Source organism: Maniola hyperantus, chromosome 18 (genome assembly GCF_902806685.2).
Source record: "Maniola hyperantus chromosome 18, iAphHyp1.2, whole genome shotgun sequence".
Taxonomy (NCBI): domain Eukaryota; kingdom Metazoa; phylum Arthropoda; class Insecta; order Lepidoptera; family Nymphalidae; genus Maniola; species Maniola hyperantus.
The window spans coordinates 4,167,267-4,184,698 of NC_048553.1; the positions used below are offsets into that span (position 1 = coordinate 4,167,267).

Below are 17,432 nucleotides of genomic sequence, written 5' to 3' on the forward strand. Positions count from 1 at the left end.
TATTTCTCGATTAAACATTAATTGAATTTCATTCTCGCCATATTGTTTTTAAGAGCAGATAAAAGCCAGCGATTGCGATGAAAATAAAATCTTTCTTTGTAAAAGTGTCGACAAGTGCGGATATAAAATTTTACGTCCGCACAAATAGTCCATTCGTGGCCTCTAACGTTCAGTGCAGCTAAATGGTGGAACGATTGAATCGAATGCTATGGGATTTATACCATTTTTAGACCATTGCAAAAGATAAAAGTAACGTTTAGCTGAAAATAACTTTTAAAGGGTCCATACGCTTGATCATTGGTTTAAACTTTGAACGATTAAATGCGCTGATATAGCTAATAGTCAAACATACGCCGGCCTAGAAGATTTTAATATAAAGTCACAAAATGCTATAGTCCGCGACAGGTTCAGATAGCAATCGGGGTATGAGGCGGGGGACGCTCCGCACATCCGCACGTCACGTCACCTGCGATCGCCCGCATCGGGTTGGCGCGGGGGCAGGTGGCCGAGATGGCAATCGGGGAGGGAACGCCTCCCCGATTGCCATCTCGACCAGTTGCGTACTCACTTCCCGATGCCAATAATTTATCGTGCGTCATTCGGTTCTCACCTACCAGACCAGACCATCAGACATCTCGGAAATTAGTAATTCCTAAATTGCTTCTGCCGGGAATCGAACTTAAAATCTAAAATCTAAATATATAAAAGGAAAAGGTGACTGACTGACTGACTGACTGACTGACTGACTGATCTATCAACGCACAGCTCAAACTACTGGACGGATCGGGCTGAAATTTGGCATGCAGATAGCTATTATGACGTAGGCATCCGCTAAGAAAGGATTTTTGAAAATTCAACCCCTAAGAGGGTGAAATAGGGGTTTGAAATTTGTGAAGTGCACACGGACGAAGTCGCGAGCATAAGCTAGTATATATAAAAGGTGACTGACTGATTATCTTCTTCTTCTAAATATATCTAAATATATAAAAGGAAAAGGTGACTGACTGACTGACTGACTGACTGACTGACTGACTGACTGACTGACTGACTGACTGACTGACTGATCTATCAACGCACAGCTCAAACTACTGGACGGATCGGGCTGAAATTTGGCATGCAGATAGCTATTATGACGTAGGCATCCGCTAAGAAAGGATTTTTGAAAATTCAACCCCTAAGGGGGTGAAATAGGGGTTTGAAATTTGTGAAGTGCACACGGACGAAGTCGCGAGCATAAGCTAGTATATATAAAAGGTGACTGACTGATTAATCTATCAACGCACAGCTCAAACCACTGGACGGATCGGGCTGAAATTTGGCATGCAGATAGCTATTATGACGTAGGCATCCGCTAAGAAAGAATTTTTGAAAATTAAACCCCTAAGGGGGTGAAATGGGAGTTTGAAATTTGTGTGGTCCACGCGGACGAAGTCGCGAGCATAAGCTATTAGTTACAAATAAGTGAATAGAAAATTACAGTTAACTTATCAGCTTTATCACAAATGGTAAAGAAGGTATATTGATAAACAAGTGCGAGTCAGGCTCGCGCAATGAGGGTTCCGTACTACAGTCGTATTTTTTCGACATTTTGCACGATAATTAAAAACTATGATGCATTAAAAAAAAATCTGTTTTAGAATGTACAGGTGAAGACCTTTCATATGATACCCCACTTGATATAGTCACTCACTTCGAAAGTTGAAAATACTAATTATTAGTTCATGACCACAATTTAATTTTTTTTGTGTGATCTAACCCTAAATTCACGGTTTTCAGATTTTTCCCCAAATGTCAGCTATAAGATCTACCTACCTGCCAAATTTCATGATTCTAGGTCAACGGGAAGTACCCTGTAGGTTTCTTGACAGTTTTTCCTTTAGAGGTACGGAACCCTAAAAATAAATAATTTAAAACATCAAAAGAGTAGTTTGCTATGTCTATAAAATTAACTTGATCATTAATTTACTAAACCAAACAGAAAATTAAAATGTCAATTCAAAATAATATTTTTTCATAATGTAAATAACGTCACAGATAAAGTTATTTGTTAACAAATTATTATGTTATTTGTCATCATCTTTGTGTTTGTATTATACGAATTTCTGTGAAAGTAAAATGTTATAGTTTATTATATTTACTTAATTCATATATCAATAGGAAACTCGTTTCTTGTGTCTAAATTCTAAATTCAAAATAAATTATTCTTATTCTTATTCTTATATTTTCTGTACCAGAAATTCTAATTAGGAAATCTTTTAGGAAAAGTAGAAATACTTAGTTCAAATATAAATAGCTAATTAGCTATTTATGTTCTCAGTCTTACATTTTTTAATTCAACTCTCTAATGATTTCTTAGAATTTTTGTGCCATTAGTAATAACTTTTATTATGATTATGTTAATAAATCCATGAATATGAAGTACCTAATTAAGAATTAGTACTTCAAATTTCTTTAGCTAAATCTAAATCAAAAACAAGCAACAGATTATATTTTTTAGTTTGTTATTCTCAACTTTAATATAAGGTAAAGGTCGTAAGGTCACACCCACATGTTTATCACTAATTCTAAGAAAAGCTTTTAAGCTCAGTCACCGACAGTATAGAATGGAATATTATTATTTCAAAAAATAAATTGCTAAATAAAAATATTGTGTTATCATGTAATAACTAATTAATGTGTTTTTAAATTTTAACCGTACAAAGCTTGCACCACAAAATATAATAGTAACATAACTTATTATAATTTGAAAAAATTCGCGAATTTTTAACTTAAATTGTGAACAAAAGAATGGTATACGTCGGTAACGCTTACACCAGCAGGTAACACAAAAGAGCGCTTTGTATTATTTATTTATTCATGCGAAAGCAGATTGCCCGCCTCATGCATACATGTGCGACTTTTCGCTTTTTTTATGTTGTTTACCAGCGTTTTTTATTTGTCATATAGACGAATATGATAAAAGTGAAAATATGACGTTGTTGTGGTAGTGGCTCGCTTCAAAATATTACAGAAAAAAATCACAATATAATTTGGTTCAGTTGCAGATAGAAATTAGGCGTCGCGTTACTTTGCGAAAGTCTATGATAAACAAGTGACAATCATCACTTAGAAAAACAAGTACACATAAGTCCCGCAAATTGCTAATGCGCGTGGCCGCCATTTGAGTGACGTCAGCACTAGACTGAAGTTTCGAGCTGATGGTATATTTTGATTTCAGCTGACGTCAAAATGACGTCATTTAGATGTTAATGAGATATGGTTCCAGAGCAATAGCAATTTGCTGAATTTAATGTTAGGTATATGCTATTTTAATGAATAGGTACTAAGTGAGATTTCCTCTCAAATTACACTTGCGTGGGGACACGTAAAGATCTCGACACGTACAGATTTATTGAGAAGATTTTCGATAGATAGATAGATATATAGATAGATAGATAGATATATAGATATTAAGAGGGACAATCTATATCTAAGAGTCACTATCACATCACACAAGCAATTTTTTTTAGGTTTATAATTTGCATATTTGCATATATCTTTTGTACAATAAAGTATATTTCATTCGTTTATTTATTCACTAGCTGATGCCCGTGACTTCGTTCACGTGGACTAAGGTGTTTCGAATTCCCGTGGGAACCCTTTCATTTTCCGGAATAGGCCTATGCCACTCTTTAGGTCTTTAACTATAGGTACTCATGCAAAAATCACGTCGATCCGTTGCTCCGTTGCGACGTGATTGAAGGACAAACCAACAAACAAACAAGCAGCACAAGACAATATGCTGTAGAATTGTGGATGTGGAAGGTTTGTCCTGGATGGACGTGTAACTGGATTGGACTTCTTTTGGTTCCTCAAAAAAAGGACGATGAATAACGATAATAAGAGAAGAAAAGACTCAAACTAGGTAGGTAATTTGTAGCATCAAACATTTCAAATGTCAAGGTCGCACCCCACATTTCTTCCCCAGAGGGATTATGAAAATGAGAGTTTATTTTACCATGATTTTACCATACATTTCCTATGACACTGACACTGACAGTGACAGGGTGATGCTTTGCTTAGTCACGCCGTAATTCTGTTGGAATAAATTTGTCTTTTTTTGGCCAAAAATGTTCGCATAATTTAAACTGTTTCAGTAGGTACATATTTTTATATTGTATTTTATATTATGGACTGTACGAGTCATTAAATCAAATATCAAATACATTCACGTTTTATTTTTCATAGAGTAAGTAAATACAAAAAAAAACTATTTCATTCTTTATTCAACTTTCAAATTATTTCTCTATTCGAGGAAGTTGCTAAAAATCGGCAAAATATACGCTTTCCAGGTAATAGAGACAGCCTTAGCGCATATTTTAACATCCTCAGTGGAGACTGCAGATAGTTAATTTTTATATATTTCATTACATCTTATTTTATTTAGAATTCTGTGGATGAAACGCAGTATTTAGATATACATCCATGGACAAAACATAGGTATTATTTAAACTAACATCAAATATGTCATATTTTTATAATATCAAAAACAAAAGACGACATAAGAATGCCGCTCTTCGGTAACGCATACGCAAACAGGTAACATAGAGAGCTTTTTGTTACTTATTCACGGAAAAGCAAATTGTCAGCCTTAAGCATACATGAGCTACTCTTTACTTATTCATATTTAGGTATTGTTCACTTATATTTGCAGACGACTACTTACTTTAAATTATCATAAACAGAGTCGGCGGATCGTACCTACCTAGAGTACCAGGATGGAGTATCTACCTAGAGTCAAGTTACCGCGTCATTCTTTGATTAGGTATGTATAAAAGGAAAAGCTGAATGATTTGCTGACTGGCTGATCTATCAACGCACAGCTCAAACTACTGGGCGGATCGGGCTGAAATTTGACATGCAATAAGTAGCTATTATGACATAGAAATCTACTAGGAAAGGATTTTTGAAAATTCAACTCCTAAGGGAGTATAGGTAAGAGGTAGTAATGGAGGTGTAAACATCCAAATAGATTCTAAAAGCGGTCCAACCAAAATTGAACTTAAAAAATAAACAAGACATGTTTACTGTTTGCTAAAACCGTTAAAAGCATTCTGAAATTCTCGAAACAAGTTGTGCCAAGTACAAAGTTGAAAAAGAAAGAAGAATTCAAAAGGATTTTTGCGACCCAAGTTCATACTGAAGTTGTGATTGGTTTTTTCAGATTGACTGATTTGTAATTTGTTGATCAGACATAAATCAAGTAGATTAATAGCGATTAATAGCCTCATCTGGTGACAAAAGGGCTTGCTCATTTTTTGCGCAACGGATCAGCCTGGCTGTCCATCGCAGAAATGCAGCCATTATTCTTGGCACCATTCCACGTGGGCATGATTTGTATAGTAATGAGAAGCTTTAGGTTTTATTGTAATATTTTCATTAATATTTAAAAAAAAATAGAGTATTCGAAAATTCGATCAACATAAGGTCTGCCATTCTAATTGGTAAATCTTGTCTACCCATACTTCCAAACGAATAATATCAATGCAAAATGTTGACGAAATTTGGTACAGAGATAGCTTGTATCCCGGGGAAGGACATATGCTACTTTTTATCCCGGAAAATCAAAGAGTTCCCACGAGATTTTAAAAACCTAAGTCCACGCGGACGACGTCACGGGCATCATTTAGTAATTTATATTTTTTCCAACCGTTTCTTGTATAGTATTTCTAGTAGGTAGGTACTTAATAGAGAGTCACCCTTAAGACTTGAGGACCATTCTACCGGTGCTTGCATAGCTATTAACTTTAATAGCTTCCTGGCTAATGTGTGAACGGGGATGGGGACTGCACTTGTTTTGCTCGTAAAGGCATACGGCAATAAAAGCACCATGTGGCTTCATAGGCAATATATCCTCATCGTGCCTTTTATGAACTCTTGGTATTACTTCTTGCATTTAGTTGAGTGAAGTTTTTTAATAAAAAGCTAACAAGATTACACATGTAAGATTATTGAAAATGCTAATTAGAATTTTTGTTTTTGGGTGGAAATAGAGCTCTATGAAATCGTAAAATTTTCTCTAAAGTGACAAAAGCTACAACTACTGTGGAACCAACTCCCATCGGCGGTGTTCCCACTAGATTACAACATGGGGTTATTCAAGGGGCGGACCAACAGATTCCTAAAATGCCGGCAACTCATCAGCGGTTCCTCTGGTGCTGCAAATGTTCATGGGCGGCGGTAATCACTTAACATCAGGTGACCCGCCTGCTCGTTTGCTCGCTATCTCTATAAAAAAAAAAAACAACAACAATGTCGGTTGATTGCAATGCACATTGCCTCGAAAAGGCTACAACCCCGAGCTGTATAGCCTTATAAATTAAAAAATTTGGTTATTTGCTATGTCAATTATTAGCAGAGTAAGTATCAAAGAATTTGTAATGCAGAGTATACAGAGCACAAGGTGAGGGGTAATTATAGGCTGGCATGGCATGGGCATAAAATGCGGAGGGAAGAAAGCCATGTCACTAGAAGAATATTAAATATGCATGTGGAAGGAAAAAAGAGGAGAGGATGACCACAGAAAAGGTGGACAGATTGCGTGATAAAGGATATGCGTGTAAAAGGGAAAGATAATGCGTTAACGAATGACAGAAGAAGTGAGTAGAAGAAAAAGACATGTTGTGCCGCCTCACGTAGCGTGGGATAAGGCTATCTTGGCGCGTGGCGAAAATCGGAACTAACATTGCCGTCAAGTGTCCCCTTTGCCTTTGTCTTTCTCTAAGCCTTTGTTCTCCAACAGCGCCCCCATGTCAATGTCATTTAAGTGCCAAGAGAGCCTTGTCGCACTGTACATAAGGCTATGCTTCTCCAAGTCCCCCCCCACCCAGAGGTCGGGAGTTTTAATGCTGATAAAATTTAACTTGAGGAGATGTTAAAAATATTGAAAATGCATTTTCCGCATCGATACGACTTCAATGAATCACAAGCGGTCATTTACCAAGAGTAAAACAAAAATTTCAATTGAAAACTGTTTCCTCGAACAGTAAACAAGCTTGTTTATAAAGTCGGTAAAGTTCAATACGGGCGATACGGGCAAAACGTTTAACCAAACAATTCCGATTTCCGGCCACATCCGGAATGAACGATGCATTCCCTCTCTGTTTCGCATTTCTTATTGATGAAGGTTGTGACCCCCTTCTTTTAATAAGATTATGCGTATAATTTTGTACTTACGGATAACTTTTACACTCTCTTTTCTACTCACTTAACAAATAAGATTTGAGTATAACTCTGCTCGGCAAGTAATCTTTCTACCTCTTCCGGAGGGCGGTGTCCCATGACAAGGGTGACCTTGAACATTGCATAAGATTACAATGTCTATGCATATGGAGTCGAAATTGGTATAAGTACCGCAAATTGCTATTACGCTGGAACCATGTCTCATTAACATCGAAATGTCGTCATTTTGACGTCAGCCGAAATAAAAATATATCACCAGCTCGAAACTTCAGTCTAGTGCTGACGTCATTAAAATGGCGGCCACGCGCATTAGCAATTTGCGGGACTTTATAGTTGATTGATTGACGATGAATTTCTACAGAGTATTCTCATTGCTACGGACCGAGCAATATCAGTGCAACGAATCTCTCTTACAGCTTTTGGAATGTTTTCTCGATGAAATAGCTGCAAGAAAGCTTTTTCGCACTGGTTTTGCTTTCAACATAAGCAAAACCAGTGCGAAAAAGCTCTAGAAGTTGTAATTTGCTTCGACACTTCTCAATGCAGAGACGTTAGAAGTTTGGCGATACATTGTATTTACATTAGTAACTTGTTCAAACTAATTTGTGGTAGGGTTTGAATAGAGGGCCTGTTTTGTAACTGCGCAAAACAAGAAAAGTTTCAATTGACGTTATTACCGAGTTGGTTCGTTGAAATCTACTTACGTTCTATTGCTTGGAATTATTTAAGCTGTCCATGCGTGATGTTTAACAAAACTGTTTTTCAAAAGGAGAGGGTTTGCAATTACATGGTCCTAAAGCGCAACGCACACCTGTAAAGTGAAGTGGAGCTGAGGTGTGGCATATTTTAGATAGCAATCGAGTTTTTGCTAAACTTTCTTTCCTTTGTCATAACGGCGATGGTGCTCCGCGTGCTATTTGTTTATATTTTTATTTTATTTATTTGTTTGATTTTCATTATACTTTATTGTAGTAATTTCAACCGTATTTCGAAATGAATAAAGGTGAGTTTAAGTTGTTATCAAAAAGGCGCTGCACTTCGGCTCCACTTCGGTCCACCTCCGGTTGGAGGTATTCATGGGACCTGGTACGCAAGCTAAGAAAAACCATCGATTTCACAAGTCATTTTTGTTCTCACTTGTTTTTATTTGGATTTACACGTAATTCTGTCCAAAGCGAAAAACAATTAATTAAAGCTTTGCGCGCTAGTCGGACACAGTTTGCAATTAGCGACGAACAGAAGTAGGTAGTGTAAGAGGATTACATTGTATAGATACGTGACAAAATACAAGGGTACAAGTTAGATTCGGTAGAATATTCATTTTAAAATTATAAGATGCACTGATTCTCTAGTCTCTCTCTAAACTAAATTTAGAGTACCTGCATCCTTTTCTTTTTACTAATGCTAAAAAAGGAACGGAACATGACTTTCACATTTAAAGACTCTAAATTTTAGTGCACAATAGAAATTTAAAAAGTAGGTTCGCGACTGCACGCTAACATCACGGGTTTTACCATCTAAAAATTCAATTTAGAACTGTCAAGCTGTGTCTGTCCTTTTCATATTACATTAGTAAGAAGAGCATGCGAACACTCTAAAATTAGGTTGTGCTCAGAATCAGTGCCAATGTATCTAATTCCATTGTACACAATCTCTAAACAAAACTAAAATGGCACGTCTAAATCTATTGCTATCCCTTTCATAATGTTGCTTGCGGAAAAGGATGGCACTAAATTTAGACCTGCTAATTTAGTTTAGCTTAGAGATTGTGTACAAGAGAATCGGCCCCATTGTTTGATTGAAAGTACCTATTATCGGAAAGGATTCAGATATTGGCAAAGTTCTTAGTTCTGTCAGCCACTGTGGCTAATTCTCTTGTACACAATCTCTAAACTAAACGAAAATGGCACGTCTAAATCTATTGCTATTCCTTTCATAATGTTACTTGCGGAAAAGGATAGCACTAGATTTAGACCTGTTAATTTAGTTTAGTTTAGAGATTGTGTACAAGAGAATCGGCCCCATTGTTTGTTTTTTAAAGTTCAAAGTGCCAACGGCATTCGACATGGGTTATCTACACTTACGAAACTGTCCATCTGTATATTTGCTATAGGGTAAAGTGAGGATAGATGCCTCGGTGGGATAGACGCCATGCACGAAGTCACTTTTATATCGTATCTGAAGGACAAACCAGTAAAGCAACAAACCATCAAACAATCACACTTTCGCATTTAATAGTAGATAAGAGTAGTGATTCTATGGCTAGGCAAGATCGTTCAGTGTAACCATCACTTAGGCTGAGCTGATCTATAGAGCGCACTTGGACTTTGCTCAAACTTAAGATTGGGTTAAAACGAGACAGATTTATGTGAGTGATATACACCTGTCTCGTTTTAACTCTAAGCAGAGTGCGCTCTATAGATTTCACTCTTATAGGTTTTCAATTTCGCAACACGTGCTTTGCTCTGATTGTAAAAGGATTAGTTGCACCGCTTCGGCGCTTAGATGTCGCCCCGTTAAAGTTTTAACACGACGGAACAGTCAGCAGGTGTTTTTAAATCGCTTTTGTAAAGGATTTAACTGTGCACTCCGACTGCTGAATGCATCTCCGTTGCAAAAATATCAAGTGTAAACGGTTTTTGATTCACTTTTCACTGTCGAAGAGAATCAAAAAGTTATTTTTGGGGTTCCGTACCTTAAAAAGAAAAGTCCATCTATCTGCCTTATAGCACAAGTAAAGGAACAATCCTAAAACCGCGATTTATGGTTACTTCACAAATAAAAAATTAAAATGTTCTTGCTTACAACTAAGTTCCGGAAAATAAAGTAAGTATAAGGCCAGACCAGAGAATTGTAGCGCGGCGATAGTCTCGCCACAGGTCTCGCCATGCCACCAAATTCTATACAACTCTTATAAGAGGTCTCTCTGGTCTATAAATAGACCAATCTCCACAGGGCGATTGAGGAGGATAGACTCGTTGCGATTCCCTCGCTCGTGGAGATGGCGCCTTAGAGATGAGTTACAGTTCCCGGGATTTTAAAAACCTAAATCCACGTGGACGTAGTTAGGACCATCTTCTTTCCAGTTTCCTGTAGGTATAGGTAGGCACTGACTGATCCATCAACGCACAGCTCAAACTACTGGATGGATCGGGCTGAAATTTGGCATGCAGATAGCTATTATGATATAGACATTCGCTAAGAAAGGATTTTTGAAAATTCAACCACTGAGGGGGAATATAGGGGTTTGAAATTTGTGTAGTCCACGCGGACGAAGTCGCAAGCATAAGCTAGTATAAAAAAAAATACGACTCATATTACCACATCACTACTCATGCCCATATAACTTGGTTACTCGTGTGGATACAGATATTATGCGGCCTAATGTCATTCTCAGTTGGCAGCTTACCAAATGTTGCCGCGGCACAATGCATGTCAATATTTACAAAGACGTTACTCAGTCACACAAGCATACAAGTATATTTCAGTGTTGTAGAAAGAATATCAGTTGATGATTGAATAAATGGGGTTATAGTCCGTACAAAATGACTCCTCACGCACCATTTTAACTCTATGGGTCAATTGTTAGATTGTTAGGTATGTCAAAAGTACGGTTCACCCTTAAAATAAGGACTAAAATCGTACTTTTGACATGAAATTTGACACAAAAAGTTAAAACGGCGCGACTAGCTATCAGTAGTAGGTTATTCAGTTTTGTAGAAAGAATCTCAGTTGATGATTGCAAAAATGCGATTATGTACACTGTTGTACTTACTCTAATAACCAAATTAAAATCGGTTTTGCGGACTTGTCAATTACTTAAACTTTATAAAACACTTCGACTGCTGAACATAGTCCTTAATTTAAGCAACAACATTAACCAGTTGTGGTAGAAGTTAGCCGCTGGTTTTTTTCAATTTTTTATTCAGATACAAGTTAGCCCTTGACTGCAATCCCACCTGGTGGTGGGATGATCCAGTCTAAGATGGAAGCGGTTTTACTGACAACCATTGTGGACAACACTGATTCATCTGCTTGAAAAATTTATATTCACTCGAAGATACTCTAGATTTTCTTGAATATTCATTCAAATGAGATGCATAGCTAAATAGGGATTTTAAAATCGTTGTAAACGATTGCGCCAACACAAAGCCTTTGGCCGGACGCAGCCTTCCGGATGTCCATTCGACGGCTTTCAGGAAATTACCATTTCACTCGGCATTTTTCAATTGTTCTTGTAAATCCTTCGTTTTCTTGAGTCTAGAAAATAATACTTTCTAGCTTTTGCTCGCGACTTCGTCCGCGTTGACTACACAAATTTCACAAATTTCAAACCCCTATTTCAACCCTTTCAGGGTTGAATTTTCAAAACTTCTTTCTTAGCGGATGCCTACGTCATAATAACTATCTGCATGCCAAATTTCAGCCCAATCCGTCCAGTAGTTTGATCTGTGCGTTGATAAATCAGTCAGTCAGTCAGTCACCTTTTATATATTTAGAAGAAGATTTTCAAAAGCTGTAGAGAAAGACATGCAAAATTTTTAGAAACCCTCGCTTCGAGATATTTGTAATCCAATAGTTGCCTGCCCACTTGAAAATGAAGATGGATAGAAGCGGGCAATACTTTGCGGAATTTTTGTATAAAGTGTAAATATTTAACCCCGAATCCCCCGAATCCACACTCTCGCGAGTACGCCTTTTTAGGGTTCCGTACCTCAAAAGAAAAAACGGAACCCTTATAGGATCACTTTGTTGTCCGTCTGTCTGTCAAGAAACCTACAGAGTACTTCCCGTTGTTCTAGAATCACGAAATTCGGCAAGTAGGTAGGTTTTATAGCAAAACCGTGAATTTGTGGTTACATCACACAAAAAAATTAAATTGTGGTCATGAACTAATAATTAGTATTTTCAATTTTCGAAGTTAGATAACTATATCAAGTGGGGTATCATATTATTATGAAAGGTGCATTCCACCTGTGCATTTTAAAACAGATTTTTATTTATTTTTATGCATCATAGTTTTTGAATTATCGTGCAAAATGTCGAAAAAATACGACTGTAGCACGGAAGCCTCGTTGCGCGAGCCTGACTCGCACTTGGCCGGTTTTTTTATAAATAGCGACCAAACAAACCGACGGCTCACCTGATGTTAAGTGAATACAGCCAGCAATAGATAAATATTCCCAGTGCCAGACGAACTGCTAATGTGTTCTCAGCTGTGTTTTAAAGATTGCTGAACGGATTTGATTTTACAATTTATATGTGCGTGGAAAAAATCTAGCAAAATGGGTTGTCGAAGTACAACAGGTACCCAGATGTTGAAGCTAAAATTGCTTTCGGTGGCGTTCGATGCGGTGGTCGAAAAGACTATGGCGTGTGAAAGTCCCTATAAGAGATCTATGTCCAGCAATTGACGTTTATCGGTTGATGACTACCATTGTAGACTCTATAGAGGACTAGCTGTTGACCGCGACTTTGTCCGCGTGGACTTAGGTTTCTTAAAATCCTTTGATTTTCCGGGATAAAAAGTAGCATATATCACTCTCCAGGTCTAAAAATCACGTCTATTAATGCTTCCTTGCAACTTGATTAAAGGACAAACCAACAAACCAATGAACTAACAAACAAACACTCTTTCGCATTTATAATATGAATAGTGATTTGGATATATTATGCATGATGCTGGTTATCAAGTACCTATATAATAGGTATAGTCCGCGACAGGTCGAGATGGTAATCTGAGAGGAAACATCCCATTCACCCGCACAGCCCCCGCGCTAACCCGGTGCAGGCGAGCGCATGTGACGTGCGGGTGAGCGGGGTGTCCTCCCACCATAAGGCGGGGTATTAGCCCCGATTGCCATCTTGACCTGTCGCGTACTATAGCTATATTATCATCATCATCATCATGATCAACCCATCATCCGGCTCACTACAGAGCGCGGGTCTCCTCTCAGAGTGAGAAGGGTTTTGGCCATAGTCTACCAAGCTGGCCATGTGCGGATTGGTAGACTTCACACACCTTTGAGAACATTATGGAGAACTCTCAGGCATTCAGGTTTCCTCACGATGTTTTCCTTCACCGTTAAAGCAAGTGATATTTAATTAATTAAAACGCACATAATTCCGAAAAGTTAGAGGTTTGTGCCCGGGATCGAACCTCCGACCTCCGATTAGAAGGCGGACGTCCTAACCACTAGGCTATCACTGCTTCTATACTAGCTATATTATGCTTTCCTGCAATTCTAAAAAGTTGGAGAGCGATTTACTCGTATTTGCCAATTTTGCTCGTTAGAAGCACAACCCGATCGTAGATAATGTGAATATTCAAAAGAGTTATCGTCGTAGTTCGTTCTTTCATCGCTTTTCACGGTATAGGGAAATCATTTGTAAGAAAAACATTTTCCAAGAAACTTACTCAGTCACTTGAACTAAAAAGTTGTATTGTTAACGACGTGACTCGACAAACTTGGTTCGCGTTTGTTTTCAATAACGATTTGGATTGGCTCAATTTCTAAATCTCACGATGTTTTGTACTGTTTAAATTGTACCTACTTTAACTAAAATGTAACAGTTTTTATTTGTTTTTTCATGCTTTTACTTAACTCTTCTTGTTTCAACCATTAAAAAAATTGTAACTTGATTTATGTAATCAAGGACAAAAACTAACCAAAGACTACCGTTTACCAAAGAGGGAGTTAAACAAAATACATGTCGTTTAAACTTTCATAACACTAAGTAGTCGAATACTTAGTGTTATGAAAGTTTATTCGAATTACGAACTAAATGCTTAAACTAAGTCTTACCTGTAACCATTTGATCCTAGTGATGTTTTCCTCCGTAACGCTCAGAGCTTGCCTTTCCCCAAGCTTGTACGTTTCATCATAATACATGTACTCCGTGAACGTCAGCCCACTAGTGGTGTACTGCTGCGTGAAATATATCGATATAGTCCCGTTCACGATGTCATGCTCGATAATCCATTTGCACTTGATAGGAACGGGGAACGGGTTGGGGAAGTTTGGGGTCTGGATGACACCGACGGGGCCTTTCAGCCGGCCCCCACATGTTTGGGGGCCCTGGTGTTCTCTGATATCCCCGTCTGATGAAACGATGTCCGCTGTGATGGTGATTAGTGTGATGGTGATGAACTGTTGCACCGTCAGCCTGGAACAAAGGAAACATTTTGTTATGATATTTTGAATGATTATTATTGCTGACTTTATTTAAAAAAAATATTAATGCAACTTGTGGCTCATGAAGTCATAGTCATAAATCAAAACTCTACCACAATCCATACTAATATTATAAATGCGAAAGTGTGTCTGTATGTCTGTCTGTCTGCCAGCTTTTCACGGCCCATCCGTTTAACCGATTTTGATGAAATTTGGTATAGAGATAGCTTGCATCCCGGGGAAGGACATAGGCTACTTTTGATTCCGGAAAAATAAAGAGTTCCCGCGGGATTTTAAAAACCTAAATCCACGCGGACGAAGTCGCGGGCATCATCTAGTAATTTTATAAAATGCAAATGTAATAGTAGGTACCAACAAGCAGACACTTATGACGTAGGCTTTGCAAAGAAGGCGATAATGACTTTAATTTCGTACTTACCTATTAAGTTAAATTTTTAAAGAAAATATTACAATAAAACTTAAAACTAGCCTTATCTAATTACTATACAAATCATGCCCGCGTGGAATGGTGCCAAGAATACTGGCTGCATTTCCGCGCTGGACAGCCAGGCTGATCCGTTGCGCAAAAAATGAGCTAGCCCTAAATTAAATTAAATTATTTGTGATTATTATCTTATACTTAAGTTCCAATGCTCACTACCTAAATTCTTATTATAGCCGGTAGTTTTTTCTATATTAATCTTTCCAAAAAAATTAAAAAACTGTTTTATAAAGGTGACCTGACGAAGTCATTTCCTGCTAATTAAATTTCTAACGAAATTTACGTCCTTTGGGAACATAACGCCCTGAAACTTCCGTGCGTTTGCAATTAACTCTTTTCGGTAAAAAAGAGCTTGGCTTTTCCACTTTTTCAAAAAGTAGGAAAACCAGTTGGAAACATTTAGAAATTTTGATAACTATATCGGTGAATTAAAAAAGGCAATTTTTTGTGTTTATGGGCTCTACCTAATTGTTTAAAATACACCCTAGCCCAAGTTTACTTAAAATGTGCAGCCAGCTCACAGTCTCCAGTTCACGCTGGGCAAACGCTCACCGATTCATGCAAGTCAACGTGTGAAAAAGCTTTCAAATTGCGCCAACAGCATTTACGGTTTGCACGTTTTGATGGCAACCCACATCCTGTCCAAGAGCTGGTTAGTAGATACATGTCCGTTCTAAATGCACTGAGCGATAAGCCAACGCATAAAGGTGGCATGTAAAAGAGTATTTATTACCTATTTTTAAGTGAAGTAGAGCGCTTGTAATAAATATTAAAATTACAAGGTATAATTTCTGAGAATGCTCATTTCGCTGACATTTTGTGTTCTTTTGAAAAAAAAATCTGCTTGAATTTTTTTCAATTAATATAGTTTTAAATGAGAATAAGTAGTTAGTTTTCACTCTTTGAAGTGTCTTACTTAGTTTGAACTATACAATGTGGAGTGTTATAATATTATGAAAGGACTTTACCTGTACATTCTAAAACAGATTTTTATTTATTTTTACACATAATAGTTTTTGAGTTATCGTGCGAAATGTCAAAATAATACTGCTGTAGTACGGAACCCTCGGTGCACGAGTCTGACCCGCACTTGGCCGGTTTTTTTAAACAACAGTCAATAGGTATCCTGGAGAGTGGCATAGGCTACCTTTATCTCGGAAAATGAAAGAGTTCCCACAGGATATTTACTAATCTAAATCCACGCGGACCATCGATGACGCGGACTAATAATTCGCGGCCTCAGCTAGTATTATTTTAGCGAAATTTTCGTTACATTTTCAAATTTTAGTAAAGCTCTTCCAAACTACGAGACTCTTAGAGAAATAAAGCAAGTTTAAAGTAAATATAGTTTAAAACCCCAGGGCGATGCTCTGGAGCAAAAATCGCAAAATGTAAGTAGTATGAACTATGAAACTACGCTTTTATGTTATCTCCATATAAATGTAAAAGGTTTTTATTTGTCTTTGTTTGCAAGTAAATGAAAATTTTAGTGAAATTCTAAAATAACAGCATGCTCTTTTTACCTGTGCGAGGCAGTGATTTATTTCACTGAAAATGTTTTATGAAACTTTACAAAACTGTTTTACAGCCGTAGGAAAGTACAGTAAATATGCTCAGATTCATTCCCTTTACTGTCGTCGTGTACTCTTTTTATCTAGTGTACCATGAACTGACTGCATTTCTGCACATAGCATTGCTATGGTGACTGCTAACAATCAATCTTCTCTATAATATAAAAATGAATCACTAAATGTGTTGCTCATCGCAAATCTCGAGAACAGCTGAACCGATTTCGCTAATTCTTTTTTATAATATTCCTTGAAGTACAAGGATGGTTCTTACGGAGAGAAAATTTAATTCAACCTCCCCCTCAATTTTCTAAACTCCACCCGAGCGAAGCCGGGGCAGGTCAGCTAGTTAATCATAATATTATAGTTCTAACTTTTATGAAAAAATGATCCATTAGTAAGGTATCCAATACGCTGCGAGCTATTTCGTAGATCGTAGCGTATTTTCCTAGGGTTCCTAACTTAAGTTTCTGTTCAAACCGGGTGCCCAACTATTGTCACGCCTAGATAACCGTCTAGACAGCAGTCTAGCGAAGCCATACAGTCGAGACGGCAGAAGTTGTCCAGAACAAACTTTAATTATTTTGCTAAATAGCATCGTCCTTCCTGTATTATGTAGGTTATATATAGGTACCTACCTAAGTGCTACGACCGCAGCTGTCTGGTCTGCAAAATATATCAAAGACATCGTCTTACTGTATATATTAGTTATGCTGTGATATGATAAATTTAGCTTACTAGGTAACTAGTCTCACAATCGAATATCACCTAAAACTATAGAAATTAAATGAAATTTATTTGAATTCTAAATAATACTGTACCTCATTGAATTTAAGTAAAAGGCTTCTATTCATTAAAGAAGGCATAAGCATAATATACATAGGTAGGTACTCTAAGATTTCCCTTTGTAAGAACGTAACTTAATTAAGTAGTTTTGTTCCGACCGATGCGGTTTTATCTTCGATC

General features: G+C 37.3%; 1 protein-coding gene across 1 annotated transcript in view; it reads right to left on the reverse strand.

The window, feature by feature from the left end:
* The window catches only part of LOC117990776 (uncharacterized), a 430,777-nt gene that overhangs the window by 168,246 nt on the left and 245,099 nt on the right, over window positions 1-17,432 (reverse strand). Inside the window, exon 3 of the mRNA XM_069504461.1 lies at window positions 14,028-14,388. Coding sequence (XP_069360562.1) covers window positions 14,028-14,388 — 361 coding nt within the window. The remainder of the gene's footprint in view (window positions 1-14,027; window positions 14,389-17,432) is intronic.